Source organism: Populus alba, chromosome 6 (assembly GCF_005239225.2).
Source record: "Populus alba chromosome 6, ASM523922v2, whole genome shotgun sequence".
NCBI classification, from domain to species: Eukaryota; Viridiplantae; Streptophyta; class Magnoliopsida; order Malpighiales; family Salicaceae; genus Populus; species Populus alba.
The window spans coordinates 13,603,204-13,615,312 of record NC_133289.1 but is presented as its reverse complement, the minus strand read 5'-3'; the positions used below and the strand labels follow the sequence as shown (position 1 = coordinate 13,615,312).

Here is a 12,109-nt window from a genome sequence, read left to right as displayed (position 1 = left end):
CCGTGAGCAAGCAACTCAGCCAACAGCAGTGCAATGAAATTGACTACATTTATCTATACACCCATACCTTCGCCATTCAGCATCCCGATGTATGAATAACTCTAAAATTGTGGTAATTCAACATGCAGTGCCAACTTATAAAATGAAATACTAAAAGGGTATTTCAAAGTGCGGTAAAGATTGTTTTTCAAAGTGTTTTTTTGCTTGAAAATACATTAAAATAATATTTTTTAAAAATTATGTTTAATCAAAATAATTCAAAAACACTAAAACAAATTAATTTGAAGCAGAAAAAAATCAAATTTAAAAAAAAAGCAGGTTGAACATCAATGTAAAACGGGACCTAAAACACCACTACTAAGAAACATCAAGATGCAATATTTTAAAAATGGTGGTGCAAGACTCTGCTGAGAATTCAGATTTATCAAGTTTGCATCACAGAACCACTCACATAAGAAACTCAAAGAAAATACCAACCTCATTGCACAATCGTCAAGATTCATTCAAGTTTAATTTCTCCATCCAAGCACTCTTCCAAGTATGGAAAACTCTTTAGCACATAAGAGGACACGCAATGCCAACTTTAAGATTTACATCCTAAAACACATTATATAAGAAATATTATGCGATATTCAAAAAATAGTAGTTTATAAGATGCCAGGTATCCCCAAAAATGGATATATGGAAAGGAACCAAATTACCTTCTCAAATATTTCTTGTAAAATCAAATGCTAGTACAGAATGCATAATTTTAATTCTATAGTACGGGTGACGCTGCCAGTAAATGACGAGATTGAAGCATGCCTTTTCAATTATATAGTAAAGTCATTATCAGCACACCTTCAGAGCAACATGGAGACAGGGAGGGCAGAAGATTATTTTGATGGTTGGAATATCCAGTAGACACCGTGGGGCATGCATAGGTTTACAGAGAACAGGACATTATGCAAAAACACTGTACATTCTGCCCATTTTTAATGGACATAGAAATACATTTGTCTTTTAGTTCCACTGTGTCCTTTAAAAGAAGCAAATCAGTAATTACAAGAGTTCTTTCATTTTTCTTCCTCAATCATAAGATGCAACCAACTTTCTCCACAAACACCATTGGGCTTTCAAGTTTGAACTAAATTCTCGCCTACTATGCAAATTTTTAGTGTGTGTCTTCGCAATATAAGAACAAGAAAACTGATGCAACCATGAGTTGCCGGCCCCCATCCCACCATTTCCATTGCTCATGTAATTAAGATAGAAATTCCTTGATTTTATGTCTAGCATTGATATTTCTATGCATGTTGTCCATGGAAACAAAAACTATTCTCACTACCCATGTAATTGGGATTTATGATATACTTTGATTCTTGGCCCAAGTTACAGAGATGTGAAAAGGTTAGATATAGACTGTATGTTAGAAGATTTAAATAAGCAAAAGGGAGAATATGCAGGGAAATTTGGATAAGGAAAATCTTTAGATTGAATTTTGATAGAGAGAAATTTACAAACACAAAATAGAGAGACAGAGAAAGAAAGAACGAGAATGGTGTAAATAAAAAATATGAGTTCCATAAATTCTTAATTTTCAATAGCATTATATAAAACCAAGAGATAGAAAAGAAATGAAGAGAAAATATGGAGATGAAGATCTCGTTCAGAGAGTAAGATGAGAGGAAGAGGACTTTGGAGGAGTAAGATTTTCATTTGATAGACTAGTTTATTGAATTTGATTTGAAGTGGATGATGATAGATAGGGGTATTTTATGTCCCCTTACATATGGGTATAGAGTTAAACTACCCGAGAGTAGTAAACAGGTTAACAATACATATCATCTAGAATTCCTACAAGCTTAGAAGAGCACAATTTGAAAAATGAAAGAGCAAGCAAGAAGAGAGAATATATGCCCATGGTTGGACATTAAATTCAACACCAGATTATAATTTAACCTCTTTTTCCTATCTTAATATTCTATGTACAATTTGAACTAGCATTATATGTACGAAAATAACCTTGTATGCGTACTTTATTTACTTCCAAACCTTGATAGCCCCATCTCTGCTACTTGAAATCAGAAGTCTCTGGTTCAACTTGACAGAAGCCAATGAGAGGATGGAATCTCGGTGGCAACCAGCAGAATCAGTAGCTGCAGCTGCAAGAACTTGCTTCGCTGTCAACTTGGGTGTTAAATGTCGTCTTTTTGTCTCCTGTTTGCAAGGAAAGTCAAGCAATTTTAGCATTAAGAACCCAATATTCTGTACATTGAAAATTTGAAAATTATGTGATTGCATAATGAAAAGATCAAAAGAAAGTGAACAGAAAAAACTATCATTTGCCTCAAATTGCTGTCATTTAACCAAGATGATATCCAGAAGGAAACATTATTTGAAATATCATCCGTGATCCAATCAAATTAACTGGGTGACACCCTAATTTTCTGGTTCATAATGAAATACAAAACTACATTCTTTTTTCTTCAAGTTAAATAACTTGCTATTGATGAAAAATCCAACACTCCATATTTATATAAACAGAGACTTTGGCGCACATAACAATGATACATAGCTAGGCTCTCTCCCTCTCTCTCTCACACACACACACATATCACTGAAACAAAATCCAAAATCATCAGAACTGGCATATTAAATTGCAAAGGATAAACAAGTGGAGGAAAGGAAGAGAATGCATTACTACATTCATTGAAAATGCAATAAAAGCCAGCATGGGAACAAAATATCTGAAACTTGCTTATTAAATTGCAAAACATAAAGCAGTGATCAGAAGAAAAATGTTTAGCTATTCTTATAAATTCATTGTACAATTTGTTTGATCATTGTTTTAAGTGCTTCCAAGATTGCTGCGTACATAATTTTCAAATAAAATCCTATATGGTGTTTTAAGAACAAAAGGGGCAGCCTTTACTGGTAAATTAAAATAGAAATTCAATTGGTTGATGACCATGCTGTTAAAACTTAAAATCGCAGGTAAACTTAACAATTCATTCATTACATCTCAAAATTCACCAAACATGTTGGCAGGGGCCAAAATTACACCTATTTAGAATCACACAAAAAAAATGATGCGTCAACTCAGACTCATTAAACACACGTGTCAGCCAATATATGCACATTATCTCTTCTGGGTTATTTAATCAACAAATAGGATGTGTTATTGACAAGAAGGCCCATTAAACCTTCAAAACTATGTTGTTTTAAGCAAGCCCATTTAGGATACTTAGAATCTTTAATACTCATTAAGAAATGTTATCTGGTTGTTTCATGAATTTACAGTAAAACCAAAGTCTTTTAGATAATATGATCAGAACAAGTGAATTGAAGAAATTAAATGGCATTTATCTTTTCACTCTTCAGTCTTCACTCTTGTAGCTAATATAATCTCTTTGGAGCAATTAGTATTCCAATTGGGACGTCAAAGAATCTTGTACTTATTTTCAATAATCAATCATTTTTTATGCAGGTTGGTTTTGTTATGTTCATTGTACTGATTATGAAAACTCGCTGGATCTTGGCATACAAGATGATCTTATCATTCAAGTTTTTGGACCCTCCACCCATTCCATATCGAATGGTGTTTATAACCACCACTATTAATGTTGTTTGTGATTGACAAAATGATTTTGGGATTATCATATCTTGATAGTAATAGTGTCCACTAGAATCCATGGATGGAGAAGAATAGTGTTTTTAACCACCTCTATTGAAGTTGTACGAGATTGAGAGAATGAATTTGAGATTAGCATATCTAGATAAAAATAATGCGCAATATAATCTATGGATCAAGAAGAAATGATAAAACACAATAAGAGGTATCAATCTAAAATACTAAGTCGAGGAGTTATGCATTAAAGAGATATGACATTATGAATTGCTACTTCATATAGAATGGTACTGCATGCTATGTTCAGGATTGGACAAAACCACTTTCAAAATGCAACAAATTGAGGGGGGGGGAGAAAAGAGTAAAACATGAAAGGAAGTCTGAATTTTTATTAGTATGATCAGTGATTTCGCAATCTTTCATGTGAGTTTCATGGTGTTCGTGCATGCAATACAGACTGCAGTAATCATAGTTCTGTTATAGCTATTACCTAATCAGGAAGCCATCAATGCAAGTTATACAAGGTCAAAAGAATATTAAAACTATGAAACTAGAAAGGTATAGAAGACCACATAAAAATTTGATTAGCATTGAGCAACAAAAGATAACAACTAAAGCAAGCAACAAGAGTTTCCAATTCAGCACAATTGTATCTACCAAAATAATGGACTTCTTGTCAGCACATAGCAACAGAGCTCTGGTATGATTTTCCCAGCTATTAATTATAGACAACATTCTTCAACTATTTCCGAAAGAAATATTTTATAACCACCAATTTCAGCAAGTCCAAAGGCAAGATCATACTAAATCAACAGAAGAGGAGAAAAGAAAGCAATGCAGCAGAATATCAGAGAAGGATTAAAAACAGGGAAACCTATCAAGATACTCTAATATAGCACACCATTTATCAATCATACTTTTCTATAAAAATTTAGCTGGTTCCTAGTCTCTAATATACCTCTCTGGCAATTATTTCTATTAAAATTAAAGGCCGCACACGCAACACGTGATAGAATTATTATGAATTGAGGAAAATACCCTTTTAAGTCCATAGAATATACCTTTCAAGTAAAAATAAAAATTAACATTTATGAACTCAAGGAATCAGGTAAGATGCATACCTGTACAATTTGCACTCCAAAACTCGACCTTGTTTCATACGGATTATCATTCCCAGCTCCATTTAAATTTGGCCCAGAAATACAATAGCTTCGGTCAGGGCTACAATAACAAAAAATCAGACAGTTAAATCCATTGTTGTCGTGAGATGTGAAGTGATTTTAAAAGGAGAAGACAGACTACAAAGAAAAAATACAGAAGACAACCTGAAATGGTCCCATCTACGTATCTTCAAATCAGTTCCCCCAGTCAACAAATCACCACCTGGTAAGGGAAGCATCGCACGAATACCAGGAAAACGCGGAGGTGGTTCATTAAGCTCCTCAACTCTGTACTTTGGTTTGACATTCCGCCTCATATCTAGTTTTAGATTTGTCTTACTGGATGGCCTGGCCAAGGCCCATGGTATATCAGACATTTCTTCATTGTCATAATTTGCAACCCTCATGACCTGGAAGAGAAGTTTAACAATGCCGTGTAAAATTAACAATGTAGAAAAGGATAGGGTAACAGTAAAAATTAAAAGAAACTCGATCGAAAAAGAATTTTTATGCAGCTACAAGTAGTACAAGACATTCTTATATCATCTAACACTTGGAAAACATCATTTCGAGCAAAATGTAGCACATAGCATTTGGAGATATAACACAATATTCATCCTCGAAATTCATAATCAATTGCATCTCTTTCATAATATAAAATCTTAAGTACAACCTTTGGGTGGTTATTACTAAAAAGATTATTTAATGTAGCTGTGTATCTGCAACAGGCCATACCCCATGTAATTTAAGTTCTTACAATAATTACCAATATAAAACAAAAAATAGGCCTAACATATTGTGTGTGTGCGAGAGTATGGTATTAGATTGCCTTTTCAATTATCCATGGGTCACCCACTGCACAAAAACTTCAATTTGTAGCAAGTGTCACAGCAAGAGGCATCATGCATTGTCAAGTTTTAGATTACACGGCAATAATTCCATTCCAGTGTTCAAATTAGAGCAGAAATAATGGACATTTAAATATTGAAGTGTGAGACCAGAGCAAATCCTTAACAAATTAGCATGTACACGATATCAGTGATATGCAAACCCTTCAAAACTCAGTTTTCTACTAACACACAGTCCGTACCAAATTTTTCATCTATCAAAACACAAGATGTTAATATATGAAATGTTGCTTTTTGTAAAGCCCTTTTTTGCTCATGTAGTCTGTGTAACTAAAGCTCATAATGTAACACCTAGACAAGAGCCAAGGCTATTGTGCATTATCCTATTCTATGCCACCCAATCTGATTATCAAAGGCAACAAATAAAGACAATTGGCACATACCTGGTGGCAGCTCCCAGTCTCAGCATTCCAAAGAGAAACTTCATTACACCCTGCAGCAACATATATGAGTGGTCTTGCAGTGCTGGTTACAGTGACATTTGGAGGAGGAACAAAGAGGCACATCTTCTCTACAGGGCATACATGAGAATACTTCCATGAGTTTACAGGGATAAGGAACCTCAGATCCCAAAGTGTTAGCACACCCCTGGAAGAGCCTGAGACGAACCAGTTTCCACAAGGACCTGTAACCAGAGACGATATGTAGCCTTCCTCAGGAACTGCTTTTAATGTCCAGGCGTTTGAATTGGCCCTGATATCCCAGAGATGGATCCCACAATTTTGGGTGCTGTACATAACACTCTGGCCATCACTGTTATCACTGGTGTAGTTCAAAAGACTAAGAATGGCACCTTCCTTGATATCCTTCTTTTTTATATCAGCAATCCCTGAATACTTCTCAACAACATTACCAAGGCCTCTGGACATGTGTTCAACAGAAAACATATGAATTGTGCCATCACATGCTCCAACAACAACTTGAGCTATGTTGTGAAGCATAACAGTGCATAGCGCTCGACTCCCCTCCAGGTGATAAGTTAACCTTGATCTAAATGAGATGTCCTTCTCCAATTTTCTTGAATCCCACACCTTGATAGTTGAATCATCAGATGCACTCACAAAAACGCTATGATCACTTGAAACTGCAATGTCATTGATGGCAGACCGGTGCTCCTGCAAGTGCGCAACCAACACCCCACGAGGTTTCCAACCTGAATCAGGAATTGAAGCAGTCCGTGCAAATAACGGCAATCCAGTTAGATCTGTTGGAGGGGCATCTTCCACTGTAAAAGAACTTCCTTTTGAAGTTCCATATAATCCCATATCTTGATATTTACCATTAAAGAATGATGTTTGCTCATTTTCTCTACTTTCTGGTTCATGTACCACTCTATAAAACGGTTTAGAACCATTAGTAATGCTAAATGAACCTGAAACCAGCTTAGGTGCAGGAACAGAACTAGCCAGACTAAATGATTTAATTCCTGGATCCACCCAGGGCATGTATGATGAACTGATTGCAAGGGAATTCATTTGCAATGAAGAATCAGACGTTGCTGGAGGAAATTTTACTGCTCGCCTGTCCATGCTAAAGGAGTATAAGGGTATGCCTTCTGAGGATTTATCATGTAAAAAGCTATTCACACCACTAAACTGAGGGGACATACAACCTGAGAATTGCAGCTTCTCTGAGCACAGGGCATCACGAATGTCAACTTTGCTGGAAGCATTGGCTATAAAGCCCATAGCTATTAACTTTGCATCACCATCCTCTGGCTGTTCCAATCTATCAGCATCATGATTTTGATCCTCAGGACTTCGTTCCTTTTCAGGCCAACTCTTCATTGAATTCGGTTCCTTATCATCTCCCTTGAGCAAATCCTCAGGTTCCCATTGTTTTGACTGGGCTGATGAATTGTACCATATTTTCCTCTGTCTCTCTAACATGTCTGAACTCCGGGCATTTTCTAAGTCGTGGTAAAACACCTGTCTTGAAACCGGAGGAACCAAACATAAAAGTAGAGACTTCTCTGAAGCTAGAGAAGCTGGATGTCTGCAAAGGAACGGGCGTATAACTGGTGCTAGGAAAACATATGAATCTACTGCTCCTAAACTCTCACTGCTGGCAGCAATGAAAGAGACAGCTGACCTTCTAACCCATTGACTAGGATAGCATAACAATCGAAAGGCGCGCTCTATCATTTCAAGCAGTACCCGCTTCCGTAGGAAGCCGCGTTTACACAAAATTGCCAAGCAGTCTAATGCATTTACAATGACAACCTCAGTTTGATCACTTAAAGCTTGATCAATGTAAGGTAAAAGATATTCTTCCACACTTCTTTGGCCCACAAAGAAGCAGACATATACAATCTTGCTATAGAATAATGCCCTTAGTTGCTCATCTCGATCATTGAGAAATGCAGGAAGGATTGGTAACAGAAAGTCATTGCTTTGTCTGTGGCCAAAGAAGCAGCACAGATTGCCAATGTCCTGAAGGAGTGCTCTCCTGATATTTGGAGTTTGTTTTGGACCCATGACAAGTTCCTGAACAACCTCAGCAATTGATTTCCTCAGCTGTGACAACTGCGCATCATTATTTACTCTCTGCAGCTGCCCAGGTCTTTCAATAAATGATGCCATCGAATTCTGTGGTGAACTCATTTCATCAAGAACACCTGCCTTGCTCAAGCTTATTGAATGAATCAAGAACCCATAAGCAGTTAAAGCCAGCTTCGCTATATTGCTGGCATAACATATTCTCACACTTTCCTCTGGATCATCAGGAAGCATGGAAAGCATTGGAAGAATATACTCAGGGAAAATCTTTGCATCACTAGGAGGAAAATCACGAACTAAAGGCAGAATGTCACACAAGGTTTCCAAGGCAGCAGAACGCACTATTGCTGCTGGATCCGAAAGCATTGCAATAACATATGGCAGCACACGCTGTAGGCGATCTTCATCATCAATATATAATGAACAAGACTTCAATAAAAGTATAGCTCCTCTCCTCAAATGTGGCAACTTGACATTACGTATGCAAGAGCATAGCAGAGAGGCAATCAGAACCATGCCTTCACATTTCATGCTATCTTCAGGTAACGGTAAAAAAGGCACACCAAAGGTATCTGATTGACTGTCATACTCAGACATCAATGAACTCAAATCATCCATTGTAATTTTTTTCAGAAATGGATGATCATTTCTCCTAAATGCATTTGAGATAGTTTGAAGAAGCTCATCAGGAGATTTGGTGCTGCATTGCTTGAGATCCTGGCAAAATTCAGAACCAGGTGCACTATCAGGCATCAATTTCGCACTATAATACCCACTGCTTTGTTTTACGTCCCCAAGCAGGCTATTGATATCTCCAAGAAGATTGTACTGTTGACAAGTTAAACCATTTTCTATTCTCTCTCTGTTTCTCCAATGACTTGTCGAGTCCAAGTTTTGTTTTTCAACCATCTCTTCTGATAGTTTTCCATTCAAGCTATTTGCAAACATGTCTCGTCTGGTGCCAGCCACCTCACTTGTCCTGTTTCCCATCATTTGCTTAAGTATCTCATGGAAAACACTCTGGCATATTGCAACCTACAGTACAGATAAAAGAGCCTCAATGTGTGTATATATGAGCTGCAACAAGGACAAGTTTTATGTGCTATATCAAAATATCCTACCCTCATGTCAGAATGAAGTGGATTCCAGCAGCAGTAAAAATTATGCAGAAAGGGTGAGAAGTAGCTTGGAAACACAACAGCTGCATAATCTTGTAGGTAGCTTTCAGCAGAAAGACGTGCCTCAGGCTCCAACTGGATCATATGAAGTATCATCTTGCGGATTCCAGAATCTGGGATCTGCACATCCAGAGCATAGATTTATCCACCATAAGAGCGATAGTTAAGGATGGTCGAGCTTTATCCAAGTTTCACCATAGTGATTTAATAAAGTTCTAAAACACTACAGGCTTTGGCTTAAGAAAAGCAGAGTGAAATGGGAGGTTAAAAATGAAGTTTTAAGGATATGAGAGACAAAGAGTGAAATATCATGGGAAGACTAAGTATTCAAAATAGCGTAAAAACCCCAAATAAAAATGAATGCTTCACAAATGATAAACCCACCTCTCTTATTCTTCTCTTGGTGGGTAAAAACTGATTTATGCACAAATATATTGAGACTACTGTAATGAACTAGACAAACTGAGGGGGAGATGAAAAGAAACAGAGAGAGAAGGACCTTTTCAAGATATTGGCTAGGATCATATTGTCCTCTACGATAAGCAAGGAGCTGGGAGAGTTCAAACAGTTGCTGACCCTCAAGAAAAAGTTCCGCAATTACACACCTAAACAGAAACATGATGAATCAGATAATTGTTGCAACACGAAATAAAGCATATAAAACCAGGACTTCAACTACAAAATTTGATCAGTTTTATATCAGATCCATGCAACCCAAAAGTGATACCCCAACCAGAAGTCACTTTACTTGATTCTGCATTGTTAAAAATATCAGGTCACAAGAAATTTGACCTGTATACCAATCCCAAAAACAAAACATAAGAGAAAAAGAAACCTTGTTTCTTTTCTTTTTTTCTCTTATATCCAGAGGCTGTTAGCGATAGGGCAGTCGCAACCCTCTTCCCCCAACCTCAAAACAATGACGCAGTTGGTACTGTCAAGAAAAGGAGGGAGGGCGATTTTGCATTTGGATTATGCTAAACAATGAAAAGAAACCGCAGCACAAAATCATGTAGATTACCCTGCATAACTAACAATTTCATTGTGCATTAACTATTACAGAAAAAAGTTTGCACATGGTGGGGATATGAAAATGAAGTTTGGCAAGAATTGTGAAGTGAAAGCATCATGGAAGATAGAGATAGTAATATACTTCGCAAGCTAGCATCATGGAAGACAGAGATACTAATATACTTAGCAAGCTCACCCTACAGCAAATATGTCCATGGACGGCAACAGGGGTGCATCTTGAGCAACTTGCACCTCGCCTCCATGCTCATAAAATCTCTGAAATTTGAGGATGAGTAAGTATAATATATTGCATGATAACAGCACTGAACAATAAAGGAAAACTGGAAACAGTTTAGAACCATATGATTCTTGAGTGCCTTGATGATCAATAAACAAGCAGCTAGTATACAGAATAGAGGGGAAAACAGAAGTGAGACCAATGCAGATGATGAGCATTAGGATCAAAGATCTGTTGGGACAAAACAAAACCTCGGGTGCAAGATAACAGAGCCTTCTTCCTCCCGTGTCAAAGAAGAACGAGAAATCCGAAGGATCATCATAAGGGATGTAAGTTGGTTTAAATGAGGCGAAGTCAGCAAGATAAAGCCAGTTCCAGGAAGTAACCAGCACATTCTCGCATTTGATATCACCTGCCATTGACAAAGAGTATCAGAAGATGCGAACCTCGGTAGAAACTAAAAGCTAACTGCACTCACCATGACAAATGCCCTTGTCATGACACTGTTTCACCGCAAGAAGCAACTGCAATGGAATATGTATAAAAATAAGAGCCCAGAACAGCTGTATTTTAATTAATTATTTTATTGTTAAGAAAGTGAAGGAAACAAAGGAAGACCTGAAATGCCAACCACTTCTTTTCAACGAGACTGAGGAAAGGACGAGTACTCAATCGATCATGAAGATTATTGAAGAAGTATTGCCTCAAAAGATAGGCTGCTTTATCTGTTTCTTGAAAAAACTGCAACATCAACAACATCAGCATCAAAACCCAAATCATCGTATCGATTTAGTAGTCAAAATTGCAGACCTGGAATGGCCAGACGTGATGATGGTCAAGAGCACGGAAGGTATCCTTGATGTTGATGAGACGGCGGTGGTAGTCGGTGAGATCAATGTTATCACCACGCTTGAAATAAACCTTGACCAGAACTAATCCCTCATCGTGCTTGCACAGTATAGACTTGAAGAACCTGCCTCGACCTAGCACCTCCTTCAGTACCAAATTATACGATGACGGCAAGTCGTGCAGGTAGTACTCTGATGCCGATGCCTGCGTCGTCCGCGCGATTTTGTTTCCCATGCTTTCCTTTTTCTTTTCTTTTTTATTTTAAATCTATTCTAATTTAATTTCACCATTAGGTCTTCTTCTGAGATCGTTTTGCTTTTACAATTTTCCCGAACCCGAAAGAGGCGAGAGAGAGAGAGAGAGAGAGAGATAAACTATAAATTAAAGTATTCCTATAATATTCTCTGATCTAAATAATACACGCAACTCCAACCAAAGCTAAACGATCTGAAGTGTATCTGATGTTGCATCTTTTATCAATTTTTTTTTAATTTTACCTTTTCATATTTAATTTTTATATTAAATTTGGTTATTAATTTTTTTTTAATTGTGATGTAATTAATTTTAAATTTTTTATTTAATTGATTTTTTTTTTAATTTTATCCATTAATATTTTATTTTTATATAAAATATGATCATTATTTTTTTATTGTTATT

The 12,109-nt window shown here is 36.7% G+C and overlaps 1 protein-coding gene across 1 annotated transcript; it reads right to left on the bottom strand.

Moving 5' to 3' along the window:
• Positions 1-1,858: 1,858 nt before the first annotated feature.
• Positions 1,859-11,895, bottom strand: LOC118047928 (serine/threonine-protein kinase VPS15). Its single transcript, XM_035057375.2, has 11 exons — positions 11,414-11,895; positions 11,222-11,344; positions 11,082-11,127; positions 10,855-11,015; positions 10,562-10,641; positions 9,854-9,959; positions 9,298-9,474; positions 6,062-9,211; positions 4,936-5,180; positions 4,732-4,831; positions 1,859-2,199 (listed from the first exon to the last, which is right to left on the bottom strand). Exons 1-11 carry the CDS (start codon positions 11,684-11,686, stop codon positions 2,023-2,025), a joined length of 4,638 nt encoding a protein of 1,545 aa, XP_034913266.1. The 5' UTR covers positions 11,687-11,895; the 3' UTR covers positions 1,859-2,022.
• Between the last annotated feature and the right edge of the window lie 214 nt (positions 11,896-12,109).